The sequence below is a fragment of the Microtus pennsylvanicus genome, chromosome 18 (genome assembly GCF_037038515.1).
Source record: "Microtus pennsylvanicus isolate mMicPen1 chromosome 18, mMicPen1.hap1, whole genome shotgun sequence".
Taxonomy (NCBI): Eukaryota; Metazoa; Chordata; class Mammalia; order Rodentia; family Cricetidae; genus Microtus; species Microtus pennsylvanicus.
In genome coordinates this window covers 29195388-29223129 of record NC_134596.1, presented here as the reverse complement: position 1 = coordinate 29223129, position 27742 = coordinate 29195388, and the positions used below count along the sequence as shown (strand labels likewise).

The 27742-nt window shown below is 50.7% G+C and overlaps 1 protein-coding gene across 2 annotated transcripts in view; it reads right to left on the bottom strand.

Annotated features, from left to right (window-relative positions):
- Nucleotides 1-22458, bottom strand: part of Alpk3 (alpha kinase 3) — a 42351-nt gene extending 19893 nt beyond the window's left edge. Inside the window, exons 1-5 of one of the 2 annotated variants that reach the window (XM_075952520.1) lie at nucleotides 22294-22458; nucleotides 16439-16477; nucleotides 12184-12305; nucleotides 2288-2405; nucleotides 417-1740 (exon numbers count right to left, since the gene is read on the bottom strand). In XM_075952520.1, coding sequence (XP_075808635.1) covers nucleotides 417-1740; nucleotides 2288-2405; nucleotides 12184-12305; nucleotides 16439-16477; nucleotides 22294-22436 — 1746 coding nt within the window. In that variant the 5' untranslated portion in view covers nucleotides 22437-22458. The remainder of the gene's footprint in view (nucleotides 1-416; nucleotides 1741-2287; nucleotides 2406-12183; nucleotides 12306-16438; nucleotides 16478-22293) is intronic. The other variant, XM_075952521.1, reaches the window with a different exon arrangement.
- Nucleotides 22459-27742: the final 5284 nt, after the last annotated feature.

The window sequence follows — 27742 nt, the reverse complement described above, 5'->3', positions numbered from 1 at the left end:
GGCTAACAGTCTTCCTGCCTAAGCCTTTTTTAAAGCATCACGGGGACTATTGCATGCTACGAAACACTCCCATCTCCCCCATGAAGCACTGGAGCTTCAGCGTGGCTACAAAAACCTCTCCACTGACCCCTCTTCCTCCCCACCCCCACCCCTAGAGAGCAGTATCTTCCTCCTCTTCCCTCAACCAGGAGCTGCCTACTCTCTCACACCAAGAGACACAGTCAGGCTATGCTGCCTGTGTGCTCCTGTCTGGAGGATGGTAGAGCAAGGGCCATGCCTGTGCCCCCTTGCTCCTTGGCTGCCCCTCCAGTCCTTCCCCACCCCCTTCTATAAATAGCCCACCACACACGGGCTGCCCAGCCCTTCCAGCGAGAGTTTCCATGAGGTCAGTTTCCCAGAGCAGCCTCCACACTTACCTCTCCTGGAGTCTTGAAGCTTGTCCGTCCTTGCAAGGGGCTATCTCGGGTGCCATGTCTCCGTCGGGCAGGAGGTGTGGGGACCTGGGCCAAGGCTGGAGGTGGAGCCTTCCCTAAGCTCTGGGCCCCAGATTCTGGAGCCTGACTTGAGGAAGAAGTGGTAGTGGGCTCCATCTTGGGTTTAGGAGGAGCAAATCTCTTCCTATTCAAAGGCTTGATAGGCGGGGGAACCATGGAAGATGTGGGCTGGCCAGAGGCCACAGGTACCTTCTCACCTCGAGCCCTGACAGGCTCTTTCCCTGAGGGACCTTCTCTGGGTAACCTGGTTCTTGCAGGTGGAGGCATCTCCTCTTCTTGGGGCCTGCCTCCCTGGGTGCTCTCCATGTACATGTCCTTCAGGGAGAAATACACCTGCTCTGAGCTGAGGTTTGGGCTAGGGGTTGGGACAGAGGCCGGGGCCGGGGCTGGTGCAGGGGCTGGTGCAGGGGCTGGTGCAGGGACTGGTGCAGGGGCTGGGACAGAGGCCAGGGCTGGTGCAGCGACATTCTGGATCTTGTCTTGAATGCCCACAGCAGAGGCTGACTTCCTGATGCTTTCTGTTCCGGAAGGCCCAGGCCCACGTGCTCCCCTGCCTCTGGGCTGGGTCTGAGCTGGCTGTGTATCGGCGGGTTTCTCTCTTCTACTGGAATTGGGTTTGTCTGTACTGGGGATGCCATTTTCTGAAGCGCACTGGCTTCCATCTGCCTTTTCTAACTCTGGCTTCTGTACTCCCGGCTTACACTCCTCGTCTTTCCTTTTCTTCTTAGCCCCAGACTCCTTCGGAGGGGCGTTCTGGGGCCCCAGCTCCATGACCTCACAGATGTACGTCAGCAAGCCATGCTCGCCATCTTCGCCGTTCTCTGGGGCAGGCTCCCCATTGGTGGGTACCTCTCCAGGAGCAAAGCTGTTGATCAAACCCAAACCTGGGTGCTGAGCAGACTCAGTCTCTCCTTCCTGCCAAGTTGCCGAGGACCCTTCTTCCGTTTCCCTGGCAGGGGTTGAGAGGACCGCCACTTCCGCTCCACTCAGTCGGCGCTTTCTTTGGAAGCGGTCAGGACTGATCTTGCGAAGAGTGTCGGCCTCCCCTGAGCCCTCCTTCCCATGCTTCCAGCTCTGCTCAATCTCCCGCATCTTGGCTGCAGCCTTGCGCTTTAACTTGGCAAACCAGCGCTGGTGAATCTTGTACTCCGTCATAGTGCCCACCTCTAGGACCCCTGAGCAGGACACGATGCCCTTGGTGTTCCGGGCAGAGGCCTGGTAGATGGCAGCGTCTTCTTCCCGGCACCTAGAGGCAGGAGCATGAGGCGCCATCTCTCCCCCTGGGAGGCGAGAGCCCTCCTCCCCACAACCAGAGCCTCTGGCATGGGCCACATGCTCCCTCCCAAAGAGAATCCTGCCCTACCTGTGGCGTCAGGAATTTCCTCAGTTACAGTGGAGGAAACTGAGGCCACAGAGGGTAGCAACTGACAGCTGACCAAGGTCACGCTGTCCCAGGAGGGAATTAGACTTGGGGCCCAGAAGAGCTCCCTTCAGAAGCAGGTGACCAACACAGCCCTGGGAGCAGGGATGGTGACACCGTTGCTTTTTCTGGCTGCTGACCTCATGGAAAAGGTTTCTGCGGGTCAGGACCTCCTCTGGTTGCACAGACTTGGGGCTGTGAGACGCACTCCTACCCTGGCCTTGGGAGATCCCAGACCCTGGCAGACAGTACAGTTCCAGGAAGATCAACTCAGCCGCAGAACCCTGCCCTCTAACTGCAGAGAGCGCTTGGCATTCCACCCGGCTGACTCCATGACCTGTGGCAGGATCCGGTGCAGGCCCCTCTCCCTCACCTGTACAGCTGCAGCGTGTGACGGTTGCCTTGGTGAGTGATCTCGTATTTTGGCAAGCCGCAGTAGCGGTCCAGTTCTATGTCATCCTTGTACCAGGTCACCTCTGGCTCTGGGTATCCTGAACAAGGAAGCAAGTGATTGAATAATATTAATGCAAGATCCAAAATAGTGGGAGGAGTCAGAGCCGTGAGGGCTTCCCACACTGCCTGAAGAGGCTGGACAGTACCCATGTCCTGGACCCTCTGGAAGCCCCGCCCGCCCCTACTGTTCAGCTCACTTTTTCCCTCCAAGGGGAACAAAGAAAACCAGGGGAAGCGACTTCTTAGGTTTCTAGTAGGAAGGAGCGAGGGGTTTCCAGCAACTGATAACTGGGAACAACAAACTTCCTTTCTATGATGGCCCATTCAATATCCTCGGGTACAGCAAGGACTCTCTCTTAGGCCGCCTCTACAAACCCCATCACTGCTGTGACCCCTCTTTTCATTCCAAGTTCCTAAGCTGCATCCTTTGACAATACAATTAAAATACTCACCCATCCATCCACTCACTCCTGATCCACCTATCCACCAATTCACACACACACTCACACATACATACTCTTGATCCACCTACCCACCAATACACACACTCACTCTTGATCCACCTACCCACCAATACACACACACACAGTCATACACACACACACTCACTCTTGATCCACATACCCACCAATACACACACACACACACACATACTCACTCTTGATCCACCTACCCACCAATACACACACACACACTCATTCTTGATCCACCTACCCACCAATACACACACACTCACTCTTGATCCACCTACCCACCAATACACACACACACTCACTCTTGATCCACCTACCCACCAATACACACACACACAGTCATACACACAAACACACAGTCACACACACACAGTCACTGTAATGAGGGTAACTAAAGAACCTACCAGTTGCCAGGTGGTGGTGGCACACGCCTTTATTTCCAGCACTCGGGAGGCAGAGACAGATGGATCTCTGTGAAGTCGAGGCCAGCCTGGTCTATAAGGAGAGTTCCAGGACAGCCAGAGCTCTTATACAGAGAAACTACCAGTCCCTTCCTTTGGGACTCCCAGACTGCCCGTGTGGCAGAGCTCATAACTACATAGTCTCATGCCCCTTGCTTCCCTGGACACAGCTGATTGGCCCATTAATGTACATCAAGGCAACTAATCTAAATTCAATCATTGTCTAGAAATGTCACTTTTATTTTTAATTGTGTCTGTAGTATATGCATGTACACATTTGTGTGCTTGCTTGTGTGCGTACATGCATGTGGAGGCCAGAGGTCTACACTGTGTCTTCTACATGTCGTTTTCCACATACACACCAACACCCAAGCCTACACAGATGGTTTTCTTTTGAGGTTGATTCTCTCTTGGGTCTGGAGCTCCACTGAGGTCCTGCTGTCTCTGCCTCCCTTCGGCTGGAGTTCTAGGTGTATGCATCTACATCCAGGCTTTCATGCCGGCCAGCCGGCGCCTGGGATCACACTGGGTCTTCATGCTTGGAGGGCAAGTGCTTTCCTGACTGGGCTGTTCCCTAGCACCTGGACACGCAATTCTGAGGCTCTGTGAGACAGCTCTGTTGTGAAGCACAGCCTAAGGAGGGGCTGATGCTCGATTACAGTGAGAGACAGGGAACTACACTAACGGGAGTCACAGGGACGCCAACATATGTCCAAATCCTGCTTCTAAACCTGGCATGGTGGTTCATGCCTACAGGTTCAGGCTAGCCTTGGCTACAAAATGAGAGGCAACTGTCTCAAAAGAAAAAGAAGGGAGACCTTTTATTTATTCACTTATTTATTTTTATTTTGTTGTTGGCTTTTGGGGATTTGTTTTGTTTTTGAGACTTTCTCTGTAGCCCAAGCTGTCCTTGAACCATGTAGACCAGGCTGGCCTTGAACTCATAGAGATCTGCCTGCCTAAACCTCTGCCTCTGAGTGCTGGGATGAAGGTGTGTGCCACCACACAGAAGCCTGTAGAAATCTTTTATCGAGCTCTTTCTCCCCTGCTCCTGTTGCCTTTGCTACACCAGAGCTATCCATCAAGGACACCTGGGATGCGCACATTGCTAAATCACTGATCGCTTCCCACACTGGTTCAAGCTGGTCAAAGAGCAGCAAAGACCCCTAAAGTGGCCATCTCCAGCCTGGCCTATTCCCCTCAACAGCTGACCTGTATCACTGACTTTGTATTTGTGTCTGCACGCAAAGGCCGAGCAGCTGACAGGTGTGACCACATCAGAGTCCTCATTCTTATCTTAAGAAAATTCACACGCAGCTCAGTAAGTGGACAATCCATCTGCCCAGTGTGGCTCGGGCCAAAGCAGGGGGCCGTTCTTTTCCCTTCCTTTCCCTCACACCCACTCTGCCAGATAGTCCTAAGGCTCTCCCCTTGGAACAGATCCAGAATCTGACCACTTCCTATCACAACCTGGTCCCCATCACCTTTGTCTCTAACTTGGATTCCAGGGAGACCTTCCTCGCTGACCTCGCTGAACTGCTTCCGTTCTGGCCTCTCTTCAGCCCATGGAAACACAAGTGGAGTGAAACTTCCCTGATGGTCTACTCATGCCCACACTCTCAAGGCCCCATGGGCTCCCATCTCACACAGGCCCACACAGTCTACGCCCTACTACTACCCTCATCTCCTCTCCTCTCCCCTTTGCGAGCTGCGCCCCAACCTAGCCCTGCCGGCTCACTCTAACACAGCTCAGGAGGCCACACCTCAGCTCCTGTGGAGCTCCGCCTCCCAGATATCTCCTCAGAGAGGCCCTCCCAGCACCCCTGCAAGCCTGCAGCTCTCTCCCCTCAGCACTTCCTCTTCATCATCATTTCTTCCTAGAGCACACTGCCGCGACAAGCTGAGTTTGTTAGTTGGTGTGCATCCTGCCCGTCATGGAATGTCCGCGTCACGACAGCGAGGACTTATCAGTGTTCTTTGCTGCTGTGTCCCCAGTTCCTAGAATAGTGCCTGGCACGCCGTCCACGGCGAGTAAATATTTACGGATGAATACATCAACAGGGTATGAAGAGCCAAGAGTCCAGAGAAGGAAGCAAGCTCCTTGGCTGGGGATTTGAAGTGACACTTGATCTAGACCCAAAGACTAAGCAGAATTTCAGAAGACTCGGAAACACACCACCCCATCCTTCCCCTAATCATGGTGCCCTGAGAGCCCAGCACCTGGGCCACCAATCCTGCTAGACTCCAGACCCAAGTGGGCAGGAAGGACCCTTTGTTTGCTCCTGTACCTCCTCCACCTGAGCCGCTGCCTGAGTAGTAGTTACTTCATAGATGAGCGAGTCAAGGAATAAGCGAACAGCAAACAAAAGATGGGGGGGGGGCGTTTTGCCTGACACAGGAACTGCCCCATGGCCTGTGAGGAAGAGCAGAGGGCAAGCCAGGGAACAGCACCCAGCAGCAGGGAGCAAGGGAGGCGAGGCTACAGCTGGCTTGGCCCGGGGACACACCAGGCTGTGCTGGCTGTAAATCGAGCCCTGTGTTTCCACTGTGCGCTAAAGCCCCTGGTTACATCACTGCACACGTGGTCCGGGCCAGTGCAGGTGCTCTCACCATCCTTGTGAGATGATCTCACCCACCAGGGCCTAAGAGTCTTCGGCTTCATGACCTGCCCGGGACATCCTCAGCCTCCAGTCCAGAGAGGCTGGAGTGGAGCAACGGTGTGGGGCGAAGAGGAGCCTGTTGAACACACACCCACAAACACACACCCAACACACACATACCCAGCTACAGCCTCACCACCATAGGGAGCTTCTTGTGAGTCTGCCCACAGTGGGGATCAAGCCGACAATCAAGGCTTCCTAGCAGGAATGGCTTTGAAAACGAATTTATTTGGGGAACATGCTGGTTATCCCCTGGATGATGTGAGCTGTATTATATAAACACACAAAAGCCGGACAGGCTAGGTTTTTGCCTCAGCTGTGCACATACTCCCTCAGCAGGTGTGCGTGTGCACATACTCCCTCAGCAGGTGTGCGTGTGCACATACCCTCTCAGCAGGTGTGCGTGTGCACATACAGAGAGACAGAGCTCTGGCCGGGAGAGTTCAAAACAAAACCTGAGCCAGTGTCCTCACATTGGCCCTTCTTAACCTGTGATCCATTTCACAGCTAGCTGGTTGCCTAAGAACCCAACTTGGACACCCACAGCCTCATCCCAACCACTCCCAGTTTGGAGAAACTCAGATCTGAAGAAGTGGGAGTTGAGAGATTTAAGAGAACTCAGACATAGAATTCACTTGGTTCCCCTGAGCAAAACTGCTCACACTTATTGAAGATTTCCTGTGTGCCAGAAGCTGAGCTGAATGAAATACTCCCCATGTCTGTCTCATCTAACCCTTATGCTGGACCTAAGGAGAATGCAATCACTAATCCTCACTGGAAGAAAAAGGCAATGAGGGTCTGCAAGTTGACTTGCCACTCTTGCAGAGGACTGAGGGTCAGTGACCAGAACCTCGCAACTATCTGCAACTCCAGTTCCAGATCTGACGTCCTTCTCAGGCCACTTGGGCACTGGTGCACACATGATATACACATAAACTCTGGCGCGCACACACACATTTTTAAGTAGTTTTTTTGTTTTGTTTTGGTTTGGTTTGGTTTGGTTTTTTTGGAAAATGAGCCTGGTGCTGGTGGCACACACCTTTAATCTCAACACTTGGAGGCAGAAGCAGGGAGATCTCTGTGAGTTCGAGGTCAGCCTGGTCTACAGACCTAGTTCCAGGACAGCTAAGCCTACACAGAGAAACCCTGTCTTGAAAAAAAAAATTAAAAAGAAAAAAAGGAAAAGGAAACCAAGGTTCATGAAATTAAGACTTCTGCAAAAGTCACCTAGTGAGTAAGCAGAGGTCTGAATTCACATCCCTCTCTGCTATAAAAGAGATAGCTGTAACCCTGCGTCATACAAGAGGAAACCAAGCTCCACGGGGCCTAAGGGAGCTCTGCCCAGGGTCTAGCATTCTTTCCAAAGAGTTCTGGGGTTAATGTATAAAATTTTGCTCCTAAAAAGTTATCATATTAGACTTACTTCACCTCCAAAAAACATTTTTTGTTTTTTGGGACAGGGTTTCTCTAGGTAGCCCTGGCTGTCCTGGAACTCATTTTTGTAGACCAGGCTGACCTTGAACTCAGAGATCTACCTGCCTCAGTGTCCCACTGGGCCATCACCACTTGACTTTTTTCTTCTTTAAGAAATGTGGTTCTTGGAGGCTGGAGAAATGGTTCAGCAGTTGGGAGCATTGTCTACTCTTCCAGAAGATCCCAGTTCAATTTCCAGAGCCCACATGGCAGCTCACTCCTATCTGTCTCTCCAGTTCAAGGACTTCTGACACCCTCACACAGATGTATATGCAGGCAAAACACCAATGCACATAAAATACAAATAAACTATGTTTTAAAAAGAAAAAAATGTGGTTCTTACTACAGGTTAGTTCCCTTGATTCACCTGCCTAACCTACCTCTGAAGCTTCCTTCTTCCATTTCAACATGTGGCCATACACATATGAGTACATACACACCCAATATAGAGTGTGCCCCAGAACTGAAGAGAGCAGAGGGACGCCAGCACACTGGGTTGAAATGCGCTGTCTGAGATTGTAGCATTCCAGCCTCAAGGGGCCTGCAGGACCCAGGAATCAGACTGCCCAGCCTTACGTCCACTGTCTCCTATTCTCCCACTGTGAACAAAACAAACCCTGGAGGTCCCAAGTTCCTTCTCCAGGTCTGCCTCCTGGAAAAGCCTGGTACCTGCTCCCTGCTCCCCTGGTACAGGTGATTCTTCCTCAACAGGACAAAGGTCCGAACAGAGGAAAGCATCACCAGTGCCTGGTGAGGTGCTGGAGCCAGGTCCTGACCCATCAGGGATGCTTCTGGCAGGAAGAGAAACTGATGCGGTCCCCCTGCATCCATTAAGAGAAGCCAGGGACAGCAGCAGCCTCACACAGAGGCCAGTCTCAGCCACTGATCAGCCAGGAACACCTCCTAACTGAGGAGACCTAGTGTCTGATCCTGTCTCCCGAGTTCTAGTGCTCTTTCCTTTTCTCCCCTCCCCACTTCCTACAACCACATCTTCTCCTTGTTCGTTTCTAGTACACGGTGATACCATGGTGACCACTTTCTAATCTGCTACAGAGAGTTGAATGCGCTGAGATTTGGAAAGTCTGTGGGAATAAAAAGGGGGAGGCACAACAGCAAGTGAAAATATGGATATTATAGTTTCCCAGAGCCCCGAAATCTGTACCAGCTCACTTGGTAGGTCCTCCTCAGTAAAAGATCCTGGCCTGGGCTGGTCAACATGAGATGCAGGGATTAAAAAAAACAATGTGTCTGAGGACACAGGTTATAGGTACGTGCTCAATTGTAATCCCAGCACTCAGGAAGATGGGGCAAGAACTCCAGTTTAAGGTCAACCTAGGCTACATGTTAAGACCCTGTCCTAAAACAAAGCCTAAACCAAACCTAAACCTGCTGAGTACGGTGTCTAATCTCAGCTCTCAGAAGACAGAGACAGGCAGATCTCTGTGAGCTCAATGAGACAATTGATAAAGGTTCTTCCTACCACGTCTGACAAACACACATTAAAATAACTTGTATGTTTTTTTAAATTATTCCTTTGGGCTCAGTGTTTTTTAAAACACTTGCTATGTGAGCCTGACGACTTGAGCTCAGCACCTGGATTCCAGAATGGAAGGAGAGAACTAACTCCTGCAGGCCGACCTCCACGTGTGTGTTTTGGTATGTGTGCTCAAACACGTTCTCTCTCTCTCTCTCTTTCTCTCTCTCTCTCTCTCTCTCTCTCTCTCTCTCTCTCACACACACACACACACACACACACACACACACACTAATAATACTTTTTAATTGCTCCTTTGGATTGGGCTTGAGGAAAAGACATACTCTCATGAGGAAAATGTCCCATGATTCTGCACACCAAACTGGTGTCTGGGAAGCCCACATTGATTCTGAGCAGCCATGACACCCTGGGTGCCTGCTCTTGCTGAGGAATTGGCCAGGCAAAGCAGCAGGGTCTTCTAGGTAGCAGAATAAACATTCGAAGGAGTAGGGACCCACACGGACATGCACTCATGCACACACACACACACACACATGTGCGCGCACACGCACGCACACACATACGAACACATACATGGGGAGAACAGGCAAGAAGAGAAAATTTTGTAAACAGGAAGCAGATAGGCAAGCACATTCAAGAGAGCCAAACCCTGAGTTTAGAAGCAGTAGAAATGGAGGACTAAAGGAAAGGAAGGTTAAAGGGGCTTTAAAACCAGAATTTTGAGCCTTGTACACGCACACCTGTAGTCCCAGCACTCAGGAGGCTGGGGCAAAAAGAATCCAGTTTGAGGCCAGCCTAGACCACAGTTAAGACCCTGTCCTAAAACAAAGCCAAATAAACAAGAACCTGCTGAGTGTGGCGGCGCCCGCCTTTAATCCCAGTGCTCGGGAGGCAGAGAGGGGCGCATCTCTGTGAGCTCAAGACCATCTGGTCTATATAGAGATTCTGGGCCAGCTAGAGATGCTTAGTGCGATCCTGTCTTAAAAAGCATCAGCAAGCCGGGCGATGGTGGCGCACGCCTTTAATCCCAGCACTCGGGAGGCAGAGGCAGGCGGATCTCTGTGAGTTCGAGACCACCCTGGTCTACAAGAGCTAGTTCCAGGACAGGCTCCAAAACCACAGAGAAACCCTGTCTCGAAAAACCAAAAAAAAAAAAAAAAAAAGCATCAGCAGCAACAAACAAACACGGTAGCTCATACCTACAATCCCAGGTTCTGGAAAGACAGATTGGTGGAAGGGATAAATGACTATATTTTGATAAATATCTTTTAGTATAATTTGAAACCTTAAAATATGTACATGTATTGATTTGATACAATAAAATTTAATTTTCTTTGAGACAGGTGTCATTCATGCCAAGATGGCTTATGACTGGCTGTGTAACAGAAGATGACCTTGAACCCACGATCCTCCGGCCTCCCCTGCAGAGTGCTGGGATCACAGGAAAGCCCACCATTGATTTACACAGAGCTGCCAGACAACTGCACAGGCTCTGCATGCGGGCATGTGCTCTACCAACTGAACTACATCCCAGTTCCCGATTTTCTCCAAATAGAATTAAAGACATTCTACAGAAAGTGGCATATAAGAACGTGCGGAATGAGGTTATTTTTCTTTTTTCTTTTTTTTTTGTTTTGTTTTTTGTTTGTTTGTTTTTTGAGACAGGATTTCTCTGTGTAACAACTCTGACTATCTCCTAGAACTCACTTTATAGACCAGGCTGGCTTTGAACTCACAGAGATCCACCTGCCTCCGCCTCCTAGATGCTGGGATTAAAGGCGTGCACCACCACAGCCCAGTGGGAGGTTAGTTTCTAGGGAACCATTGCAGTTGCAGTAGCACAGAGTGCTGCAGAGCCGCAGAGCCGCGGGCACGGGCAGTGCCGCAGAGACTTGGTCAAGGGCAGTGCACAAGGCAAAGCAGCTAGCTAGCTCCTCATGACTTGGGTGGCTCACCTAGCCTCTTCTAACTTCGTCCTTGGCAAAGCTGGGCTAACAATAGCGCTTACTTCACAGGGTTTGGAAGAATTCAGTTGCAACACACCACGTCATACAAAGATAAAGGCTACAGGGGAGGGACAGTGGGTGTCTCTAGCAGACGTGTTGGACAGCCCTGGTCAATGGGACAGCTATCCATGGAAAAATCAATCCCAAAGAAGCTGTTTAGCTGGCTGGGCTAAACAAATCCACCCCCAAGATCAGGAAATGTGACAGCTATAAACCACCCAAACCCTTGACTAACTGAAGAAAAACAAGAGAAAGGAGGTGGGGGAGCTGTCTTGGAGGTGTGTGAGTCTGGGCCCTTAGGAATGGTGAGCACAGCTGCCGGTAAATACCCTGTAGGCCTTGAGGCAGGTCAGGATGGTGCAGAGGGAAGCTGTACCCGGAGGCATGGGAAAGGAACAATGCCTGGAGCCAGGGTCCCAGCACTCCTAACCCTGGCTTCCAAGGCTCACTACTGGGCATCTTACTTAAAACCCAACAGGGGACTCAGCGGAAAGTGAAGTCTTGATTCCTTCCCATCACTTGTATGTACTCGCGGTGAGCCGGGTGCTAGTCTAGTGGCTAAGCAGATATTAACTCCCTCAGGCTCACAATGCTGTGCCCTTAATAGCAGCCTGCCCATCACCATATCCTGGGAAGGCTGAGTCAGGATTCCAAGCCAGGCAGTTTGCTTCCAGAGTCTATGGCTGCAGTAACTATGATTTACTGTCTCTCAGGCTAGATACCCCAAGTCACAAATGGCTCAACTATTAAGTGGGCTGTTCGATGAATGGCTTGATCAATCATCAACTGTGAATATGCTTGAAAAAGAAACTTGACTGAGCACGGTTGGGGGTTTGTTGCCTTTGTTTACTGTCTTTGGTGACAGGGTCCCATGTAGCCTACCCTGGCCTCAGACTAATTATGTAGTTGAGAATGACCTTAAACTTCTGACCTTCTTGTCCTCCCAAGTGGTGCCAAGGGTAAAACCCAGGGCTTTGTTTACGCTAGCGAGCACTCAACCACCTGACCAACTGAGTCACATTCTACACACACACACACACACACACACACACACACACACACACACGGTTCCAGAAGAAAAGACAGGGACCAGCCCACACACGGTTTAACCAGGGGAGGGGGGAACTAAAGTCAGTGCCCTCAGTTTGGTACTTACAACCTACCACCCCCCTCCATACCCATTTCTTCCTCCCGGGACCCTGCTCTATGCAGAAACCCTGGCAGGGGCCGTATCAATAGCTTCATTACCTGTGACAATGCAGGTGAACCTGACGTCACTGTCTTCGGACACAGCCCGGGACTTGAGTGTGGTCTCAAATAGCGGCTGGGTCTCTTCTGTGAGCTGGGCAATGATGGAGCAGAAAGTGCTCCTAGAAAAAGCAAAAACCAATTAGAGAAGCCCTCCCTAGAGAATATCTTCCGGCCTTGCCTTGCCCAAGTGTAAGCCTTACCACGTTTGGCAGACATCCTGCGGCCAAAGATCCTTCCTGGGCATACCTGAGCAAGTCTTTCTTTATTCAAGAGCACCTGGGCTTCCTGGCCAGGTTGGGGGCGGGTACTAAGAGATTGAATGCGATCTCGACCCAGGGCCATTACAATAGGCAAGAGGCTGACAATAGACCAGGCTCCTGAGCACAGCAGACTGCCATCCTCCATATCCCCATCAAATCCTTACTGGGGGATGGGAGGGAGCTGGCTTCACCCTCCATTTTCCTCTTCAGGGATTGGTATGTGGGAGAGATACACATGAAGATATGTCAAGTCTAGCACAGCACAGCCATGCCAAAGAGGGAAAAGCCAGCCAGCCCTCAAGGATTCAGAGATCCTGAAGGCCTGGAACTATGTATATCCCAGAGCTCGGGTTCAGAAGAAAAGCACCAGCATTTGTGAACACAGGCCATGGTAGATGAAGAATGAGCTGGCAATGCCAGCGGCCTTGGCCCTTAAGGGGACTCGACTTTATGGGTTATCAGATGAATTTTGGTGCCACACAGAGCTATGGGGTGGCACTAGGAAGCTAGCCATGGCTCCTCTGCTCCTCCTATGGACACCAAGGCTGGCAGCTGTATAGGACTGCCAAGCCACAGACTGACTCCTGGACAAGCCAGAACTCTTGGTTCCCCTGTGACAGAGTCCCTCTTGCAGAACTTAGCTGCATCTGCGGTCTTATAACGTCTACCCCAAACTCACCAACAATCCTCAGGGCTCACAGTCCACTCCCTCCTGGGCGCAGGAAGCAAACCTCGGTGCCAAACCCTTTCGTGGGCCAGCAAAGACAGTGCATTCCCAGGCGTGCAGCTCAACCACATAGCCAGGTTGTGTGGTACACAAGCTGTGCCCAGCCCTCCTCCCCTCTCTGGGAACACACCCTTCGTGAGCAGCAGTGGGGGGACCGTGAAGGAGAAATTCAACCGAAGCAGAAGGAACCATAGGGAAAGGCAGATCATTCCAAGTTGCCTTTCTCTGGACCTCAGAGGAAGGTGTGGACCCCAAAAGCCATATTCACCTGCCCGTGAGTGTTTAATAGGTATAAAGGGGAATGTGTGGGATGCAGAGGGGGTAACCCTACATACTCTGCTGGGAGAAGGCTCCATGGTCAACGTATCTTTTCTGTAAACATTACTCTGCACTTAAATTCTACGAGAAAGTTTGAATCCTCAGAAGTGTTTTTAATCACGTTAAGACTTGTAGATTGAAGGTGTCTAGGAATGCAAACACTCAGGCATTGGAGAGCTAGCAGGAGCCTTCCCTCTAATGTCCACCCAGGATGGGGATCTCCCTCTCATCCACCTGAACACTGAACCAGGCCTGCAAGGTGCATTCAGTAGCATCCAGCAGCATCTGGTAGCATCCTCTCACTGAGTAATCGATTGTCGAATAGAATTAGCACCATTCCTTCTCCTTTAAGTCATTCAGAGATAGAGACCCTTCTGGGGCCTAGGCTTCAACTCCCTGGACACTTAGAATATAATGTCTAGAAAGATTTCTTTTTCCAGACAGCGTGTTGCTATGTAGTCTAGAACTTGTGATCGACCTGTTTCAGCCTTCCAAGTAGCTGTGATTGATGACCCTGAAAATGTCTCAAATATTTCTTTTTCTTTCCTTTTCTTTTTCCTCCTCCTCTTTCTCTTCTTCTCCTTCTTCTTCCTTTTTAAGACAGGATTTTTTTTAATGTGGTCCTGGCTGTCCTGGAACTCAATATGTAAACCAGGCTGGCCTCAAACTCACAGAGATCCCCCTGCCTCTGTCTCCCGAGTGTTGGGATTAGAGACATGCACCACTGCACCCTATCTGAAAATGTTTCTTGTTCCTATCATATAATAGCAACTTCTGACTTGGACTTTCTAGAAAGTCCTATGCCAAATATAGCCCCAACTGCTGTTAATCCTCGTTGCATTACATAACTTGTTTTTGGCTTTTGCTTGTTGTTTGAAGCAGACTTGAGGTTCTATCTTATTAAATTTATGTATTTCCTTTGTGAGAGAGACAGACAGACAGACAGACAGACAGAGTATGTGAAAGAATGGGGGAATGAGAGAGAAACTCTGTGTGTGTGTGTGTGCATATGTGTGTGTTTGTGTGTGCATGTGTGTGCGCATGCACGTGCGTTTGCATGTTTGTGTGTGCACGCATATTTGTGCATTTGTGTGTGCACTTGCGTGTACATATGTGCACATGCAATCCAGGCCCAAATGCGCCACTGCAGACACATAGTGTTCAGAGCACAGCCTGCACTTCTTTTCCCTTCCACTTTTGTGTGGGTTCTAGAGATTGAACACAGGTCACCAGCCTTGAGCAACAAGGAAGTACCCTGGCCTGCTGAGGCATCTTTCTACTCTGTCCTATTCTCTGGGAATTTTGGTTTGTTTGTTGAGACAGTGTCTCAGTGTATAGCTCTGACTGACCTGGAACTTTTTATATAGACCAGGCTGGGACAGGGAAAGTCACTCAACACTTTTGTGTTCTGGTGACCATCATACAGCTTCTGCTTGCCATAGCTTTCTGTCCCTGTCCTCCACTCTGGTGGGCTAGACTCCTGGTGATCCTATCCAGGCACCCAAGAAACCAGGAAACACACACACATCTGGTAATGGTCTTTCCAACCACTTCCAAGTTCGTCCAATTCCATGATTTTTTATTTATTTTTTGTTTGTTTTTGATTTTGTTTTTTGAGACAGGGTTTCTCTGTAGCTTTGTAGCCTGTCCTGGAACTAGCTCTTGTAGACCAGGCTGGCCTTGAACTCAGAGACCTGCCTGTTTCTGCCTCCTGATTAAAGCCATGCACAATCACTGCCTGATTTCCTTGGTTTTTTTTTTTTTTTTGGTTTTTCGAGACAGGGTTTCTCTGTGGTTTTGGAGCCTGTCCTGGAACTAGCTCTGTAGACCAGGCTGGTCTCGAACTCACAGAGATCCACCTGCCTCTGCCTCCCGAGTGCTGGGATTAAAGGCGTGCGCCACCACCGCCCGGCTCCTTGGTTTTTTAATGGTATCATGGGCTCCTAAGAATCTTGGAGAATCCCAGAATCAAGGTTTCCATGATGTTCAAAAGAACCTAACCCTGTCTTGGGTGTGCTATTGCCCTCCCTCTGAACACCCCTGGGTCCTCTCTCTTGGCACTTCCACACATCACTCTGTATCACCTGGGCTCCCCTCACTTCCTCCCAGACCAAAGTTTCCTTGGTGTTCATCCCCATAAAGAACCAAGCATACCCTAAGAATTAACTAATCAGGCCTGAAGACATGATGAAAAGAAACCAGTTGGCTAGTCAAAAATCTTCCTCTGTGTGAAAAAACAAAAATAAAAAACAAATAATAACAACGACAAAAAAAAAAAAAAAGCCCTGTGGCTAACTCTGCCCAGACCTCCAGTCTGGGATGGGGCCCAGGAGGTAAGAAGTGGCCAGGGAACAGTCCCACTCTGACGGAAACAGTCTGTTCAGCCAGCGCTAGGGAGCCGTCCCCAACCTAGCAGATGAAAGGGCAGCCCGCAAGCCTTGACCACAGACTTGCTCAGGTGCTGAGCTGGCTCCAGTCAGAGGATACACAGGACAATAAGGTGGTCTTCTTTGATCTCCCAGAGTTCTGAGTCTTGGAGGGTGGGGCCGAGTCAATGGGAAGGAAAATTCAAAGGAAGAAAAGGTAGCAGGTGAAGTTACAGGATGACAGGGGGAAAAAAATCGTAAAAGACAGGGCTACTATTACAGGAAGATGGATAAGGCATTGTGTGGCTCCTGTGGCTGGTGGCTGCTCGCATGTCCCCGGCGGTGTCTGTTCCAAAGGCTATTGATGCAAGCATCTCAGCAGCTTTTCCCCACATCTTTGCTCCTGAGTCCAGGTCCATGCAAGCATCACTTCTGGTCCCTGTGAGACCCATGCCCGGGTGAGTACCCTCTTACACCCTCCCCATCATCCCATGCAGCCTGGTTAGTGGACAAGCAGTCACCCTGCGGCCTCTCAAGGCCTCTCAAAAGCAGTCGGAGAATGTAATGCAATGTGGGTTTACCTTCCAGAGCTGGGGTGAGACAACCGGTTGCTTGATAAGCTAAGCAAAAACAGTAAACGGAATCATTAGGCCCAAAAGCAAGGAGAGGAGGCAACAATCAACAACAGTCCCGAAGTATTAATCAGCCACCATCTGAAGCCCAGAGGCTTTGCTATTAAAAGGAACCAGCTGTCTTAGTTGGCCACTCCCGTTAGCAGCAAGCGGCCTCATCACTGGACACCAATGTATCTGAAACCAAGAGCTCTTTAAGTGCAGCTGAGTCCAGGAAATCGGTTAGGCAGGATGGAGATCCCTGGGGATTGTGCTTTGGTAGAAAGGTGTACTTTGGGCATAAGTCTCTTTCCCCAGAGGGAGGCCTACGCCTGTTCCCCCGCCCACAGCCTACCAGCCTGTGGGTAGCTGCTGCTTCAGGTCTTGAGAGCAGCCTCATTCCTGGAAATCCCCACGCAGGCTTGGAGAAGACAGGTGGCTTGGAGAACGCCCACCATTAATATGTTAAAGTACTGTTAAAGAGCAAGGCAAACCAGCTGGGAGAGCGGAGAGGAGGAAGACAAAGCAGTTAATTCGGCAGGAGCTAGAGACACCCAGCTCCCTCGGTCCAGCATCAGGTCCTCTTTAGAGGCACAGAAGAGGGCCTCATTCTCCGGTGGGGAGCGAGGCCCACAATGCAGTGAAGCACCAGCCCTTTGGTGTTGAGGTGTTGACCTCAAGTCTTTGGGAGGCGTCCCGCCCCTGTACACATCCCTTCACTTCACCCTTCCTTATGGCTCCCCAAGGCTGCCCAATGGCACTCAGGGAAGCTCATTTCCATCTCTTGATAACCCGCCCTTCTCTTTCATGGCGCCTGGGTTATTTGGATGCCACCAGCATCCTTCCAAACTCCAAAGCTCGAAACCTGCCATCTCGAACTCTTCCTTTTCCTTTTCTATAACACTCTCTCCTGGCTGTGCCTTGATCTATATCCTGGCAATTCCACACTCCCCGCCCCCTTCACCCCATGATCCTCTCACAGACTGTTGTTTGAGTTTGGGTTTGGTTTTGTTACCCTGTTTGCTTGTTTGATTGATTTGGGGGAGGGGGATGAGGTCTGATGTAACTTCAAACTTCCTGTGTAGCCAAAAGTGATCCTCCCGCCTCAGCCTCCCAAGTGCTAGGATTACAGGCATCCGCCATCATACTTGACTTCACACACTGCTGTGTAGAAAATGTCGCGGGACACCTACCGCCTATGTGTCCAGACTCAACTGTGTCAACAGTTAAGGTTCTCTCTGGACTTTTTCTGGTTTTTCGAGGCAGGGTTTTTCTGTAGCTTTGGAGCCTTTCCTCGAACTAGCTCTTGTAGACCAGACTGTCCTGGAACTCACAGAGATCAGCCTGCCTCTGCCTCCCGAGTGCTGGGATTAAAGGCGTGTGCCACCACTGCCCAGTTTCTCTCCGACTTCTTCACAGTCCCTTCCAACACTCAGGTTCTACAGCAGCCAAGGCGGTCCAAGCAAGGCCACCACTTCTCTCCTTCCTTCTGGTCGGCTAAGCCCCGCCCACACAGCCAGCCCCGCCCACGCAGCCGTTTAGCAGGTCTTTTTGTAGCTTCTGTGGCTCTTCAGGTAGTGTGGTGCTAGGCATAGAATGGATCATCACGGTTGTTACGAGAGGAGAAGGAGGTGGGGGAGGAGGAAAGGGAAGCATTTCCAGGAGGAAGGGTCCTGCCCACTCCCCCCAAGCAGCTGCTTTGAAGAGTCGGGCAAAGGGTACACACCACAGGTGCCTTTGCTGGGAGTCTTATAACTCCTCTGGAGGCTGTGTGGGCACTGGCAACCCTATCCTTTCCCGACCGCGAACTGCCTTTGTCTGTCTCCTTGGGGTTGAGAGGTTTCCCCTTGAGTCTGGACCTCCTCCCTAGAAGGAGGCATTGGGCCAGCTTTTCTAATTTACAACGGAAAATGACAGGTTCCACCTCCACGTGGGCAAGAAACTGGGCCGAGACAGTGTGTCCTTCCCAGGCCTCTCGGGCTGTTTGTGAGGTTTTGTTTCCTGGCCCCATTGTCTCTCCGCCTCACCTTACATGTTTGCTTGTGAACATTTTTTTTAAGGTTTTATTTTTATTATTTTAAAACGATCTGCACATGTGTATGTATGAGAGAGGCCAAGTGCCCTATGAGGACAGCAGCATCAATCCCCTGGAGCTGGAGTTACAGGTGGGGGTGAGCCGCCCAGGGTGGGTTCTGGGAACCGAGACCAGATCCTCTGAAAGAGTGGTGCGTGCTCTTAACTGCTGAGTATTTGCGCCAGCCTGATTTATATTATTTTTAATTATGTGTATGGGGTGAGAAGGATGTGTAGATGTGTATGGATACCATTGGAGGCCAGAAGATGGCATCAGATCCCTTGAGCTGTGGTGACAGTTGTGGGTGGCCCAGCTTGGATCGTGGGAACCAAATCCTGTGGGTTTGTTTTTTTTTTTTTTTTTGAAAAACGGTAAGTTCTTTTAACTGCTGAGCCATCTCTCCAGCCCCTTACCTTACATGTTAATCAGACAAAAAGAACCTGGTCCTCAAAATGCAGATCTGTTGGGGCCTAGCTGATTGGCTAATCCTAGCAGAGGAACTTCTGGGGTGGGGGGCAGAAAGGGTGCGAAACATCTAATGTTGGAACTGAAGAACCTTAGAATTCTTGTCATTCTCCCATTGCAAAACACAAATTCGGGCCCAGAAAGCCAGTCCTCCTCATAAAGGGGCAAACAGACCTGGAAGAGCCAGGGCTCGCATGGACGCTGGGGGCCTCCCCTGGCTCTGCTTGTCATCTATTACGGGACATAAAAGGCCTCTTGAAAATTCTAGACCATTGCCTTAGTTTCCCTAACACCCTAGACAACCTGCCTTACCCAGGAGGGGCGACAGAGGTTGTTTCAAAATGATCTGTAGCGATATCAGAGCCCTTCTGCTCCTACGAGCCCACCAGGATCAGGGCCTTCATGAAACAAGAGGCCAGGGGCTTGAGAACTTCTGGGTACCACACAAAAGTCAGTCCTCACTGTTTACTCTCCACTCCAGTTCTTTAAAGTTCTCCAGCCTAACTGTATCCCACCTTCCTAGAGGATGAGCAGAGATTGGCTATCAGATAGGACAGCCAACTGGGACTATCTTCTTCTGACCTCAGTGGGGGGCAAAATAACCTTGAACTGACCTGAGACTAACCCCAGCACTCTGGAAGCAGAGGCAGGCAGATCTCTGTGAGTTCGAGGCCAGCCTGGTCTACAGAATGAGTTCCAGGACAGCCAAGACTGTTACACGGAGAAACTCTTATCTCTCAAAAAGCAAACAAACAAAAAGAACACCCTCTAAAGACCAGGGGGCAACAAGTGTGGGACACATATAGATTCTGGAGCCCCAGCCACGTGGCAGTTGTCCATAGCTCCCAGGGAAAACCTAGCCTCAGCACCCTTGGGAAGGATGCCTTAAGAGCCCCACAGCGAGCCAGGTGGTCCTGGCACACACCTTTAATCCCAGCACTCAGGAGACAGAGGCAGGCAGGATCTCTGTAAATTCAAGGCCAGCCTGGTCCACAGAGTGAGTACCAATATAGCCAGTGCTACACAGAAAAACTCTTGTCTCAAAAATATTCAAAAAACAAAGAAACAAAACAAAAACAGCAAGCAAACAAACAAAAGCCCTGCTGCAGATCTACCGAAAGGCGGACCTGGAATATTCTGGATCCAAACTGAGCGAGGGCAGAACTTGCCTCTGAGCCAGGACCCAGGCATGGTCAGGGCTCAGCTGGGCTGGAGATGAATGCAGCTAGCAGTCCTCAAGCGACCCCTCTTCCCTTTGTTTCTTGGGCTCCCTCCACCCCCACAGGCTGAGGGGCAGCAGAGTGCACAGATTCCTCCAACAGAAGTCAGACCTTCCCACAGCCCTGGGAACTGTCCCTCTGCCCACCCCAGTGCAGCCCCCTTCACAATCTTTTTTTTTTTTTTTTCCCAATGAGCTCTTCCAGAAGCTAAAAAACCTGGCTGCTCTTGCTCTTGTCAGGACCCATGGGGGGTAGGGGCGGGAGGGTCGTCTGCAGCCAGTTGGCAGGAGGTGAAAAAGTACAGGCTAAAGTGTCCCAAGTCCAAGGCTAGAAAAACCCTCTCTCCCGCTGCTCCTATCCGGAGCCTTCAAATACCCAACAAGAACAGCCCTGCTAACAGCATCGCCACTAAGGTCCGAGGACTCAAGCCAGACAAGCCTTTCTTACTTCCAGCCCTCCGCCTGGCACACTATAAAACTAACACTAGCTCAGCCAGGAAACAGCCCCATGCCCAAGCCTCCAACCTTGTTCCTAGGAGCCCAGATCCTGAACCTACGCCGCTCTGCCCGGCTTTCAAACCATCCTTTCTTCCCTTCCTTGCCTGCTACATCTCCAAGAAAAAGCCTGCTTCCTCTCCTCCTTCTTCCACTGGTATTGACAAAAGCCAGACACAGAAAGCAGCAATGCCCAGATAAGTCACCTCAACGTGGGAGATAAACGTGGGGCACTCACTAGGGAGGTGGCTTCACTAAGGACTACAATAAATGTCCATATTTCATTGCAATGTTCCACAGAGCCGATAACTGGGGAAAGGGTGTCCCACCACAACCCCCCAGCAGCCCAGAAGCCTGTCTGAGTCTGACTGGGTCACTCACACCAGCCCTCAGCCCTGCCTCAAACACGTGACGCCGTTTGCAGAGTTTTAGGCAGAAACAGGTTCCGGTTACAGTCGAACTTTTCCAACTCCAAGGTCAATAGGACTCAGCCCATCCAAGAGGAAGCACCCAGGGCTTTTCCTGAATGTCATTGGTGCCCCTCTTTTTTGTGTGCTTTTGAGAGCAGACGCCCACAGCAGTGGCTCAGAGAAGCAACTTCTGCAGAACACACAGACCAAACTCTGTGGTAAGGAGTAACACCTATTCCACGCACCACCACTGCCCCATTTCCCTTTGGAAAACGAACTCAAGAGTCGCGGGAAGCTGGGCTGTCCACCGAGGGCAGGAAGTTTGTCTGTGGGGGCAATGCCCCCTTTTTTTTTTTTTTTTGAGTGTCTGCATCTTTGAGAGTCTTTGCAGAAATTTGCCTATTGTCTGTGTGTCCTTGTATCTAGGAATAACATAGTTCCTAAAACAAAGTCTTCAAACTTCTTTAATTCTAAGAAGACCAAAGAAGAGCTCAATCAGCTCCACCCCTCCAGAGGCATCTCAATCCCCCACGGGTCTTGAGACTGGGCAGAGCGATTGACTCCTTCCAAGTTTCAAGCCATAGATCCCTCCCTGGTTTCTCAGACAGAGCCACCGTCACCTCCTGGCACCCCTTCCTCTCAGCTAGATACAGCACAGTGCTAGAAGGCCCCTCCTGGGCCCAGCCGAGGGACTTGAGTTATCCCACCCCTGTCTGGCTCTCACTCTAAGCTAAACAGCCTTCACTGGTTCCCCCACACCCACCCACCAGCAGCTTCCCCTGCTGTGAAGCAGAGGAATTTCAGCCACTCTGGGTCTCCTTATCACTAACTGTGGAATTCAGCCCTGGGAGTAGCCCGGTGTGGGGTGAGGGAGGCAAAAAAGCCTTTAGGCCCCTGTAAAAATCTCCTCAAATTCTCCTCTTTTGGGCAACACATTTGAGGCACACGGGGTCTCAAGGGGTCAAAAAGAGTACCATGAGGGTCCCTTCTGGCCTGGTTCTGTCCCCAGGTTCTGTCTGTGCCTTCGAGTTGAGAAAACTCGAGGGCACGGGCCTCGCCCCAGGCCTCCAGAGCTTGGGGCGCTTCTGAGAGCCTGGCCACACCCGGCCACCACCCAAGGGGCAGATGGGGCCCTCGGCGACCCGGGGCCCAGGCGACTCACCTAGTCTCCGGCCGCACGCTGAGCAGATAGCTGCGACTAGTCGGGCCGGGCGTCCACACCGGCCCGTCGTCCTCGCCATCACCACCCGCCCCTGCCCGTCCACCCAGGCCCCAGCCCCGGCCCACGGCCCTCCGCGACCCCATGGCACCGCCGCCCCTGCCTCCAGCCCCGGCTCCTGCCCGACGCTGACGCGCGCCCCTATTTATAGCCCAAGGCTGCTGTCACCTGCTGCTGTCCCTCCCCCGGACGAGCGGCTCCTCAGCCTGACCCTAGGGCCAGGGAGGCCTGCAGAGAAGCGCTGCCGAATGCCAGCCCTGAAGCAGAAAGAAAGGGTGCCTAGAACCCCGGACTCCCCACAACTGTCTTCTGGCCCCTTCCCGTTTTCAGAGAAGCCTGTAGAAAGAAAGAGGGTGGCAAAGAGGCTCAAGGAAAGGGGAGCTTGAGAGAGATCCTGAAAGGGCCCCACTACCTCCACCTGGCCTGCAGTCTTTAGGCCAACACTTAGACAAACTCTGTCACCTCTATCGGCGACCCCCCTCTGTCCAAAGAGCCCAAGATTCCTGGGTACACATTCTGTGTCTTCCCAGAACCCCCACCAGTATCTACCGTATGTTAGCGTCTCAACAAAGGCTTCGAGAATAACCCAGCTTCTTCCATCCCTGCAGGCTTCATTTCCTAAGGTCGGAAGGGGGAAACGGGCCAAGTCCTAACGCCTAGAAAAATGGTCACGTTCTTCAACATTTCCAGAACAAGCTGCTAAGTGCTGCCTAAACCGGGTGCTTACTTTTTGGGAGCGATTTATCTGTTCCTTCAGTGGATTTATCTGTTCCTTCCACATCCCTGCACCTAGAAACAGCCTGCTCTAAGTGACAGAAAGTGGGAGTGACCAGTGCAATCCTCTGCTCTCTGGTTGGATTCCTACCCCACTCTGTGGAAACGGCCTTTCCCCCACTGCTTCACAACTCTCTTTCTCCTCTTCTGGCCTCAGCCTGCTGGAGTCTGACTCAGCCAGACCATTCACGGTGATCTCCTGACCACAGACCCAACCTGTGCCAATTAAAGGTCTTCAAAATACTCTTTTATTGTCTCTCTCAGCCCTGGCTTCAAGGCTAGCGCTGGGACTATAGGTGTGTGCCATCATTCCTGATGTACCAAGATTATTTTTTTAGTTTATTTAATTTTATTTTATATGCATTGGTGTGAGGGTGTCAGATCCTCTGGAACTGGAGTTACAGACAGCCGTGAGATGCTGTCTGTATATGGGTGCTGGGAATTGACCCCAGCTCCTCTGGAAGAGCAGCCAGTGTTCTTAACCACTGAGCCATCTCTCCAGCCCCAAAACATCCTTTTAAAAAAAGTACTGCAGTTTATTTAGTGTGTGAGCTGCATGTGCACACACTTGTGCACCAAGGTGTACAGAGGACACACGGATACTTCCCTGGGAGAGGAAGACAGAGAGGCCAGAAGTGGAGAGACGACTCAGTGCTTAAGAGGACGCTTTGCTCTTGCAGAGGACCCAAGTTCAATTCCCAGGACCGACATCAGGCCGCTCAGAGCTTCCTGGATGCATCTTGCCTCCTCGGGCACCCATGCTCACACACACACACACACACACACACACACACACACACACACACACACACACACGAGGAGGGCGAGGAGGATGAAGAAAAGGCCTATCCCTCCCAGGTTCCAGTGACAAATCAACCTGAATCCAGTTTTTGGAGCTTGGCCATCCACTCACGTTTTCCTCCTCTAACTCTTCCAAACATGACCCCATGAAGTTGGGTGTGGTGGCCCCTGTCTGTCATCCCGGCACTTGGAGGACTGCCAGGAATCACTCTGGGCTATACAGTGAGTCCCAGGTTAGCCTAAACTAAAAAGGTGGACAAGCCTAGCTTCAGAAGGGCCTGGGATGAGGCAGCAGCAGGTGTCTGTCAGGGTGAAGAGAGAGAATGGGCCGGGGGGGGGGGGGGATGGATCAGAGACAAGGCTTTTAAGCGGAAACAAGGAGCAAGAAACTGGAGGAGCCAAAGGCAAAAGCTGTGGGGATGCACCTCCTGCTACAGGAGGGTTTCAGAAACCTGGCAAGAGGGCCGGAGAAATGATCCAGCAGTTACGGGCTTTGACTGTTCTTCCAGAGGACCCGGGTTCACGTCCCAGCACCCACACAGTGGCTCACGGCCATCCACAACTCTAGTTCCAGGGTTTCTGATGACCTCTCTTCTGGACTCCATGCGTACCAGGCATGAGCTTCATGCACATACACACACGCAGACAAAACACCAGTAAACATAAAATTAGAAATGTAATTAATTGAAAAAATTATCTCTGGGGCTGGAGAGATGGCTCAGCAGCTAAGAGCACTGACTTCTCTTCCAGAGGACCCAGGTTCAATTCCCAGCACCCACATGGCAGCTCACAACTGTCTGTAACTTCAGTTCAAGGGAACCCAACACCCTCATACAGGCATACAAGCAGGCAAAACTCCAATGCACATGAAATAAAGATAAATACATTTTTATTTTTTATTAAGATTGATTTATTTTATGTATGAGTGCTCTATCGACTTTAGGCCAGAAGTGGGCATCAGATCCCACTATAGATGGTTGTGATCCATCATGTGGTTGTTGGGAAATCGAACTCAGGACCTCTAGAAGAGCAGCCAATGCTCTTAATTGCTGAGCCACCTCTCCACATTTTTAAAAAGAAGAAGAAATCTGGCCAAAAGCAAGCTGTGGTTGAGATAATGGCAACTCTTTCCCATTCCTCTTTAAAATCTGGACTCTGTCATAGCACCTTTTGCCAACTGGAACAAAGTGTTGTCTTAGAACTGCCATCCGATATAACAAACATTTGTGAATAACAGTAATTATAAACAGAAATAAAGGTTTGAACCTTCCCCTTTGCCTTCCTCACTCCCATTGGCCAATGGTTCCCTGTTCCTTCAAAGCACGGGGTCACATGTGGGGGAGTGAGATGCTGGGTATGGTGGCTCATGCCTGCAATTCCAGCACCCAGAGGCAATGGGAAGACGGTTCTGAACTAGGCACTAGCCTGGGCTATATCCATAGTGAGCCCCTGTCCCAGAAAACAAGGAAGAAGGCTAAGGGGGAGAATGGCTATGAGTTCAAGACCAGCCTGGGCTACACAGGGAGACTAAACAAAAACACCACAGGGCAAAGCGAGGTTACTGGGCAAGAATACCAGCTTTGAAGAACAGACAAGCTTTAACGTCCAGTGTCACAACCACCTCTGTTCCATGGTGTACTGCTGTTGTTCCCTTCCCAGGCTCTCAGGATCCATCGGGGCCTTCTCCCCTGCTGGGCTCCCTCCCCGCAGCTGTAAAGGTTAACAAGTGTTTGCTTCTCCCTGAGATATTTACTCTTCCTTTCACTGCTGAACTTCTCAGAAGAGCCCAGTTTCCTTCTCAAACTGTGATGGCTTAGCTGACCTGGGTTACAAAGTACAAACAGCCTCCTGAACAAGGCCAAAGCCATCCCCTGGCTGTGTTCATCAAGAAGGGCAGAAGCCAGTGCCTGGGGGCTAACGTGATCTCCTAGAGACCAGAGTTAGTTCCCCAGACAGTGTTGAGGTCTGTGGACCCCCAGACCCTGAATTTCCTGTAACTCCCTGCCTGCTGGAGTAAACAACTTGTTTTGCAGCTGCTCTGAGCACCTGAGCACGAGACCCTCAGGAGTTCCTGATGGCAGGGGAGTGGTTTCTGGTGGGCTTGAGCTGGGAGTTAGGGCATGGCCATTAGTCAAGGAGAGCCTATATAAGCTGCCCTGGAACACAATAAAAGAATTCTTGGCATTACGTGTGTATGTACACACACACACACACACACACACACACACACACACACACACACACACGTACACATGTACACATGCGCATGCGTGTTTCGCTCTCCAGCCCCTTGCCTGACTCGCGAACCTAGCGCATAGTGCATAGAGCAGGCATTGCACTACAGACAGGGACAGGGGAAAGTGGAGGGAAGAATATTTGGCCACAGCTGTAAGGGAGGAAACTGAGCAGGTTCCAGTCAGGGTTGGCAAAAAGGAAACTTGGCATCACTAAGTATTCCTTTACCTTGGTCCCCGCCCTGCATCACTGTGCCTCAGCACTAGCGAGGATGTCCGTCCTAGAGGGGCCCAGCCCCTGCATAGGATCTTTTCCATTTTGTATAGATCTTAGCCAAAAAGTAAATGAATAAGCAAAAGAGAAAACACCGTAAAAATTCTTGCCTTTGAAACAGTCGTCTCTATTTGGGTATAAACATATGTGGAATGAGAAGATAGAATCAAGCCAAGGTCAAGATACCCAAAGAGATAAAATCATCTTCACATCCAGCAGAGGAGAATACTACTCCTATATTGTGGCACCTGCACTACAGGACCATTCGCAAGCCGGGCAAGGGGCTGGAGATTGAAACACACAAAGACACACAGACAGAGACACGGGCCATCCTTGAAACAGGAATGCCCCAAGAATGCCCCTTTATTGTGAACCAGAGCTGCTTATATGGAGATCCTTAACTGATAACCATGCCCCAGCCAAACCCACCAGAAACCACTCTCCTGCCATCAGGAACTCCTGAGGGTCTCGTGCTCAGAGCAGCTGCAGGCTGTCTCAGAGCAGAGGAAAACAAGTTGTTACAAGAAATTCGGGATCTGGGGGTTCACAGCTCCCAACAAGAGTCAATGGCTGAGACCAAATGACTGTAAACCAGGATCAGGAACTAGCATTTCTGACTTGTAGCAACTGGCTTTCTCCGATCTCTCACACAGCTCTTGAAGATCACCCAAGAAAAATGAGAATGTCTTTGTGGTGGGGCATGCCTGACATCTTATTCAGGAAGATAGGCAGCCAGCCTGGCTACAAAGCAAGACTCTCTTCTCAATAAAACAAAGGACTGGGAGAGGCTCAGTGGTAGAGCCCTTGTCTAGTATGGTCAACACTCTAGGACATTAATCCTATGATCATAATTACAATTACACCATAAACTCAATTAGGAATATACCAAAGGACAAGACTGATAAGTGCACTTACTAAGAGGATGGGATTATAAAGATGTGTCTGGGGGCTGGAGAGATGGCTCAGAAGAGTACTGACTGCTCTTCCAGAGGTCCTGAGTTAAATACCCAGCAACCACGTGGTGGCTCACAACCATCTGTAATTGTATCCGATGCCCTCTTCTGGCATGAAGGTGTGCATGCAGATAGAGCACTTATATATAAAATAAATACAGATAAATATGTCTTTTATATTTTCTCTATTAGTGGTCCATCATTTTCCAATAAAAAGGCATTTTAAATAGGGACCTGGGGGAAAAATCATGTATTTGGGAGTCCTGGCCCAAGGCATCCTGTGTGCACTGTATATATTGATGGAGATGGGTGGCTGTCTGGACCTCTTGGAAAAGACAAGGGACATGTTCTAGAAT